General features: G+C 41.5%; 1 protein-coding gene across 1 annotated transcript; it reads right to left on the reverse strand.

Annotated features, from left to right (window-relative positions):
* Positions 1-12373: 12373 nt before the first annotated feature.
* Positions 12374-13718, reverse strand: LOC121993958 (senescence-specific cysteine protease SAG39-like). The gene is made up of 2 exons (XM_042548182.1): positions 13216-13718; positions 12374-13139 (listed from the first exon to the last, which is right to left on the reverse strand). The coding sequence occupies exons 1-2, from the start codon at positions 13670-13672 to the stop codon at positions 12547-12549; spliced, it is 1050 nt and encodes a 349-aa protein (XP_042404116.1). The 5' UTR covers positions 13673-13718; the 3' UTR covers positions 12374-12546.
* Between the last annotated feature and the right edge of the window lie 229 nt (positions 13719-13947).

The raw sequence follows: 13947 nt of genomic DNA on the forward strand, positions 1-13947 counted from the left end.
TACTATACGTAGATAACATTTTTGGTAGTTGGAAACAATATCAAAGTGTTGTCAGAAGTAAGGGTATGGTTGTCCAAACAATTCGATATGAAGGACTTGGGAGAATGCATATATTCTTGGGATCAAAGGGATCGCAAGAAAAGAATATATTTTACTTATCCCAAGCTTCATATATCGAAACAATCCTTGCTCGTTTTAAGCATACAAAACTCTATAAAGGTTTCTTATCTTTCAGGCATGGAGTAACTTTATCTAAAAGAGATGTCTCCAAAGACATCAAAGCAGATAAAAGCAAGTTCCTTATGCTTCGGCTGTTGGAAAGCCTAATGTATGCTATGCATGAGATCGAATATTTGTTTTGCCCAGTGCATAGTTAGCAGATATCAAAGTAACTCAGGACCGGGACACTAGACTGCCGTAAAGCATATATTGAAGTACCTGAGAAAGACTAGGGATTATATGCTAGATTACTAAGCAGATGATTTGATCCCTGTGGGTTACACGGATTTTGACCTCCAATCAGATAACGACAATAGTAAGTCGACCTCGGGGTTTTGTGTTTACTTCAGGAGGTAAAGCCATAACTATGGAGGAGTGTTAAGCATAGGTGCTTTTCAGACTCCACTATGGAAGTTGAGTATGTGACAGCCTCAGAGGCAGCCATAGAAGCTGAATGACTCAGTAACCTCAAGATGGACTTAGATATGATTTCTGGTTTGTCCAAATATTATTACAATTTATTGTAATAATAGTGGTGCAGTAACAAACTCGAAGAAACCATGAGTCCATAAGGCAAGTAAACACAATAGAGCGCAAGTACCACCCAATACGAGAAATCGTATAACGAGGAGAAGTTGTTGCTACCTAGATTGCATCAAGTGATAACCTGGAAGATCCTTTCACTTAGGCCCTTAAGGCAAGAGCTTTTGATGGGCATGTTGAAAGGTTTGAGAATCAGATGTATGACAGAATATATGGCAGCATAGTCTTTTAGTATAAGTGGGAGATTGTTAGAAGTATATACTAAAAGCCTAGCTTTTGTATAAACATTTATTTAGAATAAAGAATCACAATGGTCAAATACCTACATTTATTTGTTAAGTGTGATTGTTCAATTAATTTATATTGTAGATAACATGGTGTGTGGTGTCACACACAGAAGATCATGTTATCAGTTCTTTATAAATTATAAACAGTTGCTCACGACTAAGATGGAAAGGAACAAACCATCGGAATAGTCGTAGTGTAATTAAGTATTAGTTTATCTTGACTAATAAATTACACTAGTACACTCTAAGTGTATTGAGTAGGACCATTTTAGGTAAGTTCTTTTTATACTGACTTGATAAAAGAACTAGACATTAGCTATTATGGAAGTGTGTGCTCTTAATCCTAATATAATAACAAACACATATATTTATTATTTATTTCTTTGACTTATCAATGGGTGAGATTTAGCTCGATAAATCAATAAGCTCGATAAGTTGGAAAATGATATTACTTATAGTGTGTGTTGTTGATTATAGAAGGAAACTATGTCCTAGTAATCTAGGTTGAGAATGACCCCAAGAGGAACTCATAAGGATTGTCATGTCAAACCCTGCAGGTGGACTTAGTCCGACATGACGATAAGGTTGAGTGGTACTACTCTTGGACTAAGATATTAATTAAGTAAGTTGTCAGTAACTCATTTAATTAGTGGGCATTCATTATCTTAAACACAGGGAGACTAATACACTCATAATAAGAAGGAGCCCAAAATGTAATTTGGGATTGATGCGGTAGTTCAATAATAGTTCTTTAGTGGAATGAATTATTATTGATGAAATTAAGTTATGTGTTCAGGGCGAACACGGGATGCTTAATTTCATCGGGAGACCAAAACAAATTCCTTCTCTCGGTCCCTATCGTAGCCTCTTAATTATAGAGTACTATACCCACCTTCTTACCCATCCTATAGGGGTCGGCCAAGCTAGCTTGGAGTCCAAGCTAGGGTCGGCCAAAGGCATGGTTCATGGGTTCATGAGGTGGCCGGCCCTAGCTTTAACCCAAGCTTAGGTGGCCGGCCATATTAAAATAAAAAGTAATTTTATATTTTAAAATTTTTCTTATGTGGATTCCATGGTTTTAAAAGAGAGTTTAAAATTTAAATCTTTTCTTTTATAACTTTCTACAAAAAATTAAGAAAAGATTTGAAATCTTTCCTTATTTGTAGATTGAAAGGTAGATTTTAATTTTGAGAAAACTTTCCTTTTTTAACCATGTTCATGATTTAAAAGAGAGTTTAAAAATTAAATATTTCTTTTATAAAGCTTCTACAAAAGATTAAGAAAAGATTTGATATCTTTCCTTATTTGTATATTGAAAGAGATTTTAATTTTTAGAGATAACTTTCTTTTTATCCACATGTTTAAAAGAAAGATTTAATTTATAAAAATTCCTTTTTATAAACCACCATGAAGGGAAAAATTATTGGAGAAATTTTTTATAAATTTCCGGAAGCGAATTAGGAAGTTTTAATTCTTGTGTGAATTAAAATTTCCTTGATTGGGAGAAAAGGTGGTCGGCCATTATAATTAAGAAAAGAAAATTATTTTTAATTAAATAAATTTTCTTTTTCATGGCAAAAGAATTAAAGAAGTTTTTATTAAAATTTCCTTATTTGCCAAGACCAAGGAATATAAAAGAGGGGGTAGAGGTGCCTTCATGGCTAACGACTCTATTCTTTTTCTTCCTCCCTCTCTTCCTTGGTGGTGTGGGTGGCCCCCTCTTTTTCTCTTCTCTCCTTATTGTTGCTGAAACTTCCTCATTGGTGGAGTTCTCTTGGTGGCCGGATCAAGCAAGGAGAAGAAGGAGAGAAAGGAAACCTAGTCTCTAGCATCCCTTGGAGCATTGGTGGTGGCCGAACCTATCCATCAAGAAGGACTCTTGGTGGTCGAAACCTAGAAGGAAGAAGAAGGTGCTTGGTGGTTCTCATCTCGGAAGATCGTTGCCCACACAACGTCTAAGGTTAGAAGAGGAATACGGTAGAAGATCAAGAGGTCATTAAGCTTACAAAGAAAGGTATAACTAGTAATTGTTTTCCGCATCATACTAGTTTTCTTTGTATAGTTATTTTTGGAAATACCAAACACAAGAGGCGTATGATTCTAGAGTTTTCGGATTTGATTCGAAGTTGTGTTTCTTTTCTTTTATTTTTTGAATTTGTGATTCGATTGTTCTTTTTTGTTAACCTAGAGTTATTTAAGGAAATTAAATATTAGCTTTCTTTAAAAGGCTTTGTCTAGGCGGTGGTGGTTGCTCCCATATCCAAGAAGGCCATGTGCCTCGTCATGCAGTCCTGGAAGCCAATTTTGGAAACTAATATTTAATCGAATTAATAACATAGGTGGATTTGAATCAATAGTGTTAAGTTCCGCTTGCGATTCAAATCTAAACCATTAAGAACAGATAAGTTAAATTTGGAATCAATTGTGTTAAGTTCCGTCTGCGATTCTAATTTAACTTCTAAAGAACACAATAGGTTATTTAAGGAAAGGTTCGATACTTGTACAAAATTTTTGTATAGTGGAACCGGTACGATTTTCCTAGGACTAACCAACAGCTATCCCCTACTACCATCCGGGACTTTTTGGAGTTACGACCATCTACCTGTCTCTTTCAGTGGTATCCTCCCAGGGATCTACTATTTGGAGATCTCTACTCTCATATTACTCTTGATACGATTTATTCATATTTTTTTAGGGGGGGAGCGAGTACCCACTGTGACCCAGTTTAGGTCAGTTGCCCTTCGAGTCCAGGACTACGCCCTTTATAGGGTCTTAGTCTTTTGTATTCTACCACTGAGCACTCGCGACATCGCGGTGATGCATTCATTCCACTCTTTTTTTCTCTATGCCCTGTGTCATAGGTTAGATATTGACATCAACCTACATATCTTTTCCACCATTATCTACTCGGCCGGATACGTGACTAGTGGACGAGTTCATATGCCCTATTGTCACATTCTGACAGCATATATGTCCTCTTTGGATATTGATGTCACCAGAGGTGATATTCGCACAATGATCGAGTTTGATGTTATAGGAGCTAGGAACTTTTCCCTAGCTGGTATCCATATAGATGATGAGGGTATTGTTGGAGGATCGGTGGCCGGCTTGAAGGGGGGTTGGATAGCTAAGCCACCCCCAAATCGATTTCTTCTCTACAATACGTTAGTTTACGCAAGTGGAAATATAGAAACTAAAATAAAGAAGCACAAACGAGAATACAAATGCTAACACGTTCGATGTAACGTGGTTCGGAGATTGCTTGCTCCTACTCCACAACGTGTCCTTGAGGTGGACGAGCCCTTGATCCTTTGGTGGATCAGTCCCCGGCAATCTCCGGCTAAAGCTTCTCCTTCTCGGTGGAGCAAACCTCTCACAAGATCACTCTTCCTCTTTACAAGATGGAGTTAGAATTAGGAGGAAGAGAATTGTCTTGGGAGCTTTGGGCAAGATTCAGAAGGTTTACAATGAGTATCAGTAACCTCCTCAATGCCCCAAAGCTCCCCTTAAATAAGAGGAAAGAGTTGATCATCAATCAACTCAAACCCTGACACCAGTCGACTGGTGCTAGCCGTTAGGCAACACCAACGGCTCTCTTTAGAGCCCGTTTTCTGCCAACGGTCATGTACCAGTCGACTGGTCCCCGTAGTCGACAATCACAGAATGCTTCTGTGCATTCTGTGAAGCTGGATCAGTCGACTGGTCCCATGACCAGTCGACTGGTCCCAGTACATTCACTCCTCTCATCCTTTCCGGAGTTGCCTTTGAAGTCCTCTTCCTCGGCCTTCGTCCCTCAGATGCACCCGAGCCCGCGGCTCCTCTCCGTGCCATCCTTCACGCTACCTTGAAGTCCACTTCCTTCGGCCCCACTCCATTGCTCCTCGTCCGCGCGGTCCCTCGGATGTCTTCCACACCATCCTTCACCGACTCAACGATCCGAGCCCTTGGATGAGCTTCCCACACTTGGCCGCACCAAGTTCTCATGTGTTCCACAAAGTCCTGCAAGACTCAAACACATATCAAATACATATGAAAGCCTAACTTAAACTCTTTGACACACACATCAAAACCTAGGTCGATTGCACCAACAATCTCCCCCTTTTTGATGTGTGGCAATATGTTTAAGTTAGGCATAAATAACAACTTTGAAAATTTTGAAGCAATATGTAAACATGAAGCATAAAACCCAAGCTCCCCCTTAACACATGCTCTCAACCTTAATTTTCAAAGATTTGTACACAAGTAAACCAAGTAGATTTCTAACTTAAACCTACCCAATTCTCCCCCTTTGACACCATCAAAAATATTGTACCAGACACGTACACATACTATGGTATCAGTTATAACCAAATTTGAACCGAAAATTTGATTTTAAAGACCAACAGAATGTTGAAAGGCTGGTACTAGTCGACTGGTATCTGCACCAGTCGACTGGCACAAACTGAACATCAATTTCAGCCTATGGCAGCCAACTTCAGAAATCCATAAAAAATTCCATAAAATTCGAAAAATCATGAAATTTTGAACACATATTTCTTATAATATTCTTTAACTAAGAAAAATATGTTTTCATGAAAAGTCAACCTATTTTAAAAATTTTGACCAAGTTTCAAAAATATCGAAAACATGCAAGTTTGTATCAATTTCAAGCTCAGTTTTGAAATCATATGTTTTAAAATAGCTAGACCACAGTAAATAAAACATAGAATTGTTTTCAAAACATTTGAAATGTCCAACTATGATCTATGGGCAAGATGTCCATTAATTAAACATTTGCTTTCCCCATAGTTGGTCTATGATCACTAAAAATTGATACATTTCATAACTCATCAAAATGCCATAAGCATATGTGAATTATTTGTATCATCCTAGTATCTCACATTTATTGTTAGAAAATAATGCAAGTCATTGTGAGATAAAGGTAATCTCTACTTAGCCCTTTTTATCATGAATTTCTATCAAGGCTAAGTACTCCCCCTTAAGGTCTCAAGTCAACCATATAGGAAAAATTTGAATTATTGACTTCCATGGTTGACTTGCCATAAAATCCTCTAACCCTTGAGGATTGATTTTGGCACCCAATAGAAATTCTTTCTAATTGGGTTGACCAAGTACTCTTTGGGGATCCATTTCCTATCTATGGTCTTTGTCTTGGATTGCCCCCTAGCAAGTAGACAATGATAGGTCTTTTCATTATTTTGTTCATTGTATCCTATCCCATTTTTCTTAAAACTTGCCCTTTGGCTCCCAATGATCATATTTAGGGTTTTAGAGCCAATTTCAAATTTCCTAAGGGCATTGGTAAGGTATTCTATCTTTTCCCTTAATTCCCTATTTTCTTCTTCTAAACATGATACATTTGAACTTGAGGAAGAAGAAGCATGCTTATTGTTGTCCTTAGAGCACATGGATTCTAATTTTTCTTCAAGCATGCTAATATCATGTTTCAAAGACTTGTTTTTCCTTTTTACCTTGAACAAGTCATCATTTGTGCTTGAAATAATTTTAATTAAAATATGGGGAGGAAGATTATGTACCTCACTTACCGAGAAGTCCGAATCCGAAGTTTGACCTCCCCCTTCACTTGAGCTCCCCTCTTCATCTTCACTTGAGCTCCTTCCTTCTTCTTGTTCGGATGAGGTGGAGGCTACATCATCAATCCCCATGAGAGCAAAATTGACTATGTGATGCTCTTCTTCCTCCGATGATGATGAAGGATCATCCCATGTTGCTTTTAGGTTTTGAGCCTTCTTCCCCTTTTCTTTTGTCTTCTCCTTCTTCTTCTTTCCTTCCTTCTTTTTCAAGAGAGGACAATCATCTCTTATGTGTCCTTCTCCTTGGCAATTGTAGCAAATTATCTTCCTTGTCCTACTTTTGCTTCTTGAGCTTCTCCTAGCATGAGATTTGTTAGATGAAAATTTTCTAAAAGCTCTTCTCATTTTCCTTACCATATACGCCTCTTGATCACTATCCATTGAGGCGCTTGATTCTTCGGAGTTGGAGGATGGTGGGGATGAAGACTTCTTCTTCTTACCCTTTCCCTTGTTTGCCACAAGGGCTACTCCTCTCGATCTATTTGCTTCTCCCTCTAATCCTTCAACCCTTGTTTCGTGAAGCTCCATGGTTGAGAAGAATTCATCTAGAGAGCTCTTCTCTAGATCCTTTGAAATGTAGAATGAATCTACAATGGAGCTCCATGTCGAGGATCTTGGGAAAGCATTGATAGCTTTCATTATGATGTCCCGGTTGGAGAGTTTCTCACCTACACTTGTTAGTCCACTTAAGATTTCTTTAAATTTAGCATGAAGTGTAGATACCTTATCTCCCTTCTCAAGCTTTATATTGTTGAGTTGAGTTCGGAGGAGATCTCTTCTTGCCAATTTAGCCTCCGATGTGCCTTCATGAAGCTCCACTAGCTTCTCCCACAACTCCTTGGCACTTGAGTAGGTTCCAACTCTTGTTACTTCTTGTTGGGGAAGAACATGTAGTAGATGATGGATGGCTCTCGAATTTGCTAGATGTTCTTCCCTTTGTTTCTTGCTCCACCTTGTTTTCTCAAGTATCTTGTTGTCTTGATCCCTAGGTACTTCGAAACCATTTTCCATGATTAGCATAATATCAAAATCGGTTTCGAAGAATACCTCCATTTTCTTCTTCCACCAAGAGAAGTCTCCTTCGAATTTGGGTGGATGAATGTTTGAGCCGGCCATTTGATGATTTCGTTCTTCTTGGCGATTAGTCCGTTGAAGAGCTTCCTTGCTCTGATACCAATTGTTGGAGGATCGGTGGCCGGCTTGAAGGGGGGTTGGATAGCTAAGCCACCCCCAAATCGATTTCTTCTCTACAATACGTTAGTTTACGCAAGTGGAAATATAGAAACTAAAATAAAGAAGCACAAACGAGAATACAAATGCTAACACGTTCGATGTAACGTGGTTCGGAGATTGCTTGCTCCTACTCCACAACGTGTCCTTGAGGTGGACGAGCCCTTGATCCTTTGGTGGATCAGTCCCCGGCAATCTCCGGCTAAAGCTTCTCCTTCTCGGTGGAGCAAACCTCTCACAAGATCACTCTTCCTCTTTACAAGATGGAGTTAGAATTAGGAGGAAGAGAATTGTCTTGGGAGCTTTGGGCAAGATTCAGAAGGTTTACAATGAGTATCAGTAACCTCCTCAATGCCCCAAAGCTCCCCTTAAATAAGAGGAAAGAGTTGATCATCAATCAACTCAAACACCAGTCGACTGGTCCATGCACCAGTCGACTGGTGCTAGCCGTTAGGCAACACCAACGGCTCTCTTTAGAGCCCGTTTTCTACCAACGGTCATGTACCAGTCGACCGATCTTAGGACCAGTCAACTAAGCTGGATCAGTCGACTGGTCCCATGACCAGTCGACTGGTCCCAGTACATTCACTCCTCTCATCCTTTCCGGAGTTGCCTTTGAAGTCCTCTTCCTCGGCCTTCGTCCCTCAGATGCACCCGAGCCCGCGGCTCCTCTCCGTGCCATCCTTCACGCTGCCTTGAAGTCCACTTCCTTCGGCCCCACTCCATTGCTCCTCGTCCGCGCGGTCCCTCGGATGTCTTCCACACCATCCTTCACCGACTCAACGATCCGAGCCCTTGGATGAGCTTCCCACACTTGGCCGCACCAAGTTCTCATGTGTTCCACAAAGTCCTGCAAGACTCAAACACATATCAAATACATATGAAAGCCTAACTTAAACTCTTTGACACACACATCAAAACCTAGGTCGATTGCACCAACAGGTATCATGTCTTGGCAGAGGGGGGAACAACACCAGCCCAATCCAGATGCCCAGCAGGAGGAGGCAGAGCAGGATGAGTTTTTTCTCGCACTATTTCCTGACGAGGCTGCTCCTGCCCCACCACCAGCTCGAGCACTACGTCCCGCTCCTCGCACTCTAGCCGATCGAGTATCCGGACTAGAGAGAGCTATGTCGAGCCTTTAGCAGGAGTCCTCCGAGTTTCACCGAGACATACGGCGAGAGGTCTTCGACCTACGATGAGAGGTGTGACAGGAGGTCTCTGATCTACGACGAGATGTGCGGCAGGAGATCTCCGACCTGCGATGAGACCTACGAGAGGATGATCGGACCCATCATACTGAGCTGTTGGCACTACTTTGTTCTTTGGGTTCCGGACCACCTCCTTCATCATCTCAGTAGTTGTGATTGTTATATAGTTCTGTAATGACTTTATTACAGCTCTTGTAGTACATCTTGATCTATTGATTATCATTTCATATTTGATTGGTTCTGCTCTAATTTAGTATATTAGGATCATTAAAATTTAAATTGATTTCAAAATGAGTGTTTTAAATTCTAGGTTAAAATTATTTTACTTTTCAAAACTTTCCTACTTTTAGAATTTCAAAACAATTTTAGCCTTAGACTAGGTCAATCCCTTAGAAATCTTGTTCCCCTAGGACTAGTACTTGAGCATCTCACCAACACCCTAGATTTACCTTGCTTGTGATTGACAAACATAGAAAGGGGTGAGATGCATAGGCAGATTGCCTGGACTTAAGATGCTTATTTCAGTGTATTGACATAAGTCTGGGCGTTAAATATCAAACATATATTGATCAAGTTAAGTTACTCAGTTTAGTCAAATACTAACTAATTACAATGAACTTAACCTGACTAACCAAGTGAAAGCTACTATCTTCTGGTAGTTAGTAAATATCTAATTGGTTAGACAGCTATTTTGAATGTCAAGTTTAGGGGGAGGATTAAATTAACTTATTTTCACACTTAGCGCCAAAATTATTTTCTCGTTAAGTACCTAATATATCCATTTTTGAAAATTAGCTTTTATAAAACTAAGCTTTTAAATTGGATTTTATAAACTAAGATTTTGAAAATTGAATCTTTTGCAAGCTTAGGTTTAATTAGTTTTGAAAAGTAGATTTTTTAAAACTTAGTTTTGAAATTCTGGTTTTGAAAACTCAGGTTTGAAAAGTGTTTCAAAGTTGAAACTTGTTTTGAAAACTTTACACCTTGATCTTGAAACCTTGACTTTTGAAAACTCATGTTTGTAAAGTGTTCCACGTTGAAACTTATTTGGAAAATTTAATTTCTTGAAATTTGGAATGATATCTAATTTGAAAATTAGACCATCTAAACTTAACTTCCCTAAAATTATACTTGAAAATTAGCTTTTAAAATTTTCTCTTTGAGTTTGCAAATTCATTTAATTTTGCAAAAATTATCTTTAAAAATTACTCAAAATATACTAAATACTAAGTTGTGTTGTTAAATTAGTTATTTTTTCAAAACTTAGTTATTTTACAAAAGTAAAATTACTATGTGTTAAAATTTAAAACTCCCCCAAGTTACCTTGACATCATTTCTTACAACTTTTACTCTGTTTGAATTCTGTATTGGTTACTTAACTTATGACCTTATTTGATGAATGCCAAAGGGGGAGGGATAGGTGGTTAAGTTAGAACAACAAAATGTCAAATTTAAGAACTAACTTAAACCTTAAAAAATCATGCTTGTTTTTCTACTTGCATATTTTTTCACTAACTTAACCAGGTTGTCATTCCATCAAAAAGGGAGATATTGTTGGTGCGGTTAGCACTAACGGTCTAACTCAGGTTTTGATGAATGACAAATTAGGCTAAGTTAGGTTTGTCGTTGTCTAACACTCTGATCGAGTGTGCAGGCGAAGTCCAGACAGGTCGACGGGCTGACCGGATGTTTGGAACAAAGCCCAGGTAGGTCAACGGGTCAACCGGATAGCTGGCGAGAAGTCCAAGCGGGTCGACGGGCTGACCAGACGCTCAGCACGAAGTCCAGCTAGGTCGACGGGCTGACCAGATAGCTGGTGAGAAGTCCAGACGGGTCGAAGGGTTGACCGGATGTTTGGAACAAAGCCCAAGTAGGTCAACGGGTCGACCGAATAGCTGGCGAGAAGTCCAAGCGGGTCGACGGGCTGACCAGACGCTCAGCATGAAGTCCAGCTAGGTCGACGAGCTGACCAGATAGCTGGTGAGAAGTCCAGACGGGTCGAAGGGCTGACCGGATGTCTGGCTGGTGAGTAAAGGTAAGTCACTGGAAGGGAGTGACTGTGAGGACGCATTCCCGGGAAGGGAACATAGGCGCCGATCCGACTTAGAACCATTTCGGAACTCTAAGTCGAGATCTTGACTAGATTCCAGTCTCGGAAAGACAGAATCTAAGTCATACTCCTTATGTTAAAACTATAAACTGTGCTAATACTTTGTTTTGCAGGATATACATTATATATTTTCCTCACACTAACCTTGTCTTGTAGGAGAAGGAGTTTCTGGAGAAAGGTGGTCCGGGCGCCCGGAGCGAATTCTATCCAAGTCGCGACGTCGACACGTGGAGCTCGCTGGTTGGGACTGATACGTCACACCAGGGCGCCCGGAAGGGATCCAGGCGCCTCGAGCATCCTATATAAGGAGGGTCAAAGACGGAGCTCTAACAACAACTCAGAATTGACGATCTGCTCTCCTGTACTCCTACGACGTTGCGAATATACTCCGACCACGCGCTACTTTTGTTCTTCTTTTGTTGTCGGTATTATTTTTAATTTACTTAGCATTCTTGTACTCAATTTGTATTCAGACTTTCGAATTGCTAGTAATTGCCCATCGAAAGCACCCTCGTGTGCGGGCCTTGGAGTAGAAGTCGCCAAAGGCTCCAAACTAAGTAAATCCTTGTGTTCCCTTTAGCTTGTCTTTTGTCTTTCCGCTGCGCTTACTCTTTACTAACATTTTTCGATATTCACCCCCCCCTCTGTCGACTTTCACGATCCAACAACAGCAACAGCAGACTATCTTTTGACATTCTTTTGGGAGGTAGTGCCGCTGACAGGCGGCATGGTCAGACAGAATCTTATGACGGAAGCTTCCACTGTCACTTCAGAGATATGCTCGGCCTATTAAGGTACCGTGTCAGGGACATTTTACTGACAAGTCTTTTCAAGGAAAGCTTGAGGGCTCGTACCCACCTTGGGAAGCAGGCACGCGCGCTACAAGAGCTTTATATAAAGGGGAGGTCCAAGTATCGGTAGAAATATGCGATATTTTAGTATTACGCTACAGTCCTCTTGTTGCTCTGCTCTTTATTGCTTCTTCTTCGTCGAAGACTGACTTGAGCGTAAGAGGATCATTATCGGGAACCCTTTCCGTGGCTCAGTACTGATACTATTTATATTATAGGTCGAAGCAAAATCCATTAGACATCAACAAGAATATCATATCCCTAATATATATTCATGTCATCGACTTTCGGACAACATCGACAGCATTAACACTTAAAATTTTTTGGATTAGACAATGCATGCAAATGGAACATACAGTACGCGGTACATGTTCAGATCTTGCTACACATGCGCATACATTTACAAGCACACATGTCTCTCTGGACACGCCTATACATCACATAGTAGATGACAAAAGGGTCTTTGAACGCAAGGCATATATGGAGAAGCGACAAATGACTTCAAGCAGTTGGGTAGGAAGCTTGCATGGCGATACCACACAGCCCTTCCTTAGCATCCACGTCCCTTTCCATCCTTATGTAGCCGTTCTCCCCCCAATCGGCACCCCAAGAATTCTTCACCAGCCAGTACTTGCTGCCATCGCTCGTCGCGCCGTAGCCCACCGCTGTGACGCCGTGGTCGAGATCAGTTCCACATTCCCCCGTGAAGACGCCGCCGTTGTAGAACTGGAAGGCCGATCCGCTGGCCTCTATCGCCACCGACACCGGCTGGTGGGCCACGGCCTTGCGCAGCGCCACCTCATCGTCGGCAGGCACGTCCTCGTACCCACTGATGGCGGCGGCGGAGGGGGAGGATTTCTGCTTGCTGCAGGTGCCGTCGGTGGCCTGGTAAGGGTACTTGGTCTCGGTGGCGAGGCCGCCGTTGTTGATGATGAACTCGAACGCGTTGTCCATGAGGCCGCCGTTGCAGCCTTGGTCCTCGCCGTGGACGTCGCAGTCCACCAGCTGCTGCTCGGAGAGAGAGATCAACTTGCCAGCGGTGAGCTTGGTGATGCCTTCCATCGCCGCCACTGCCGAGAACGCCCAGCAACATCCTGTTTTGCTCGAGCAAACGAATTAGATTCCGTTGGAGCAATAATTAACTAAATTGTTCCTCCAAATTATGCATACCACACTGCCCTTGATCTTTGATGGGAGTGACTGCTCCTTTGGTCCTCCAGTCGACGCTCTTCGGCGTCGCGGACACGTTCTCGTACATGAATCCTCCCTTCCTGATCGGCTTCGCCGCGATCATATTCTTGAAGCCAGTGTAGGAAGATTTGAACTCCTCGTTGGTCATGTCGGCGAACTGGTTGATGCCCAGCGAGTACTTGTGCTTGCCGGCGGCGTTGAACGAGTCGATGAGCTCGACGTTGGACTTGAAGATGTCGAAGCGGCGCTGCTTCTCTGCGTCATCGCGGTAGACGCGCCCGTGCTGCGCCATCCACCGCTCGTGCCTCTCTGCCATGGACATGCTCTCTGGATAACTTAGCTTGCGCCCCCAAGCGGTGCTTGATATTACAGCGAACAAGGCCGCCAAGACGAGGCATTGCTTCACGGTGAAGGCGGCGGCCGGAATTCTACCCATCAGCTGCTCTCGAAACGCTTTTACAAGTGATTAATTAATCAGTTAATTGATCAACTAATTCAAGCTTAGTGAGAGATTAAGCGACGGGCTTCGACTATTTATAGGTCTGCTCTGTTCTGCTTGTTCTGCTCTGTTCTTGCTGCGTGCCGTGGAATACGTTGCGTTGCGAGATTAATTTAATTGGAAGACTCCGTAATTACTGGATTAATCGTGATCGAGATCCAACGATCAAACGTCTCTTCTTTGCGAAGATCGTACGCAGACTTCTGTTCTTG

This window comes from Zingiber officinale, chromosome 6A (assembly GCF_018446385.1).
Source record: "Zingiber officinale cultivar Zhangliang chromosome 6A, Zo_v1.1, whole genome shotgun sequence".
In the NCBI taxonomy this organism is placed as follows: domain Eukaryota; kingdom Viridiplantae; phylum Streptophyta; class Magnoliopsida; order Zingiberales; family Zingiberaceae; genus Zingiber; species Zingiber officinale.

Coding starts and splice junctions, on each gene's coding strand:
- LOC121993958 (XM_042548182.1), bottom strand. CDS start 13,672: ATGGGTAGAATTCCGGCCGCCGCCTTCACCGTGAAGCAATGCCTCGTC. Junction 13,140..13,215: donor CAAAGATCAAGGGCAGTGTG/GTATGCATAATT, acceptor CGAGCAAAACAG/GATGTTGCTGGGCGTTCTCG.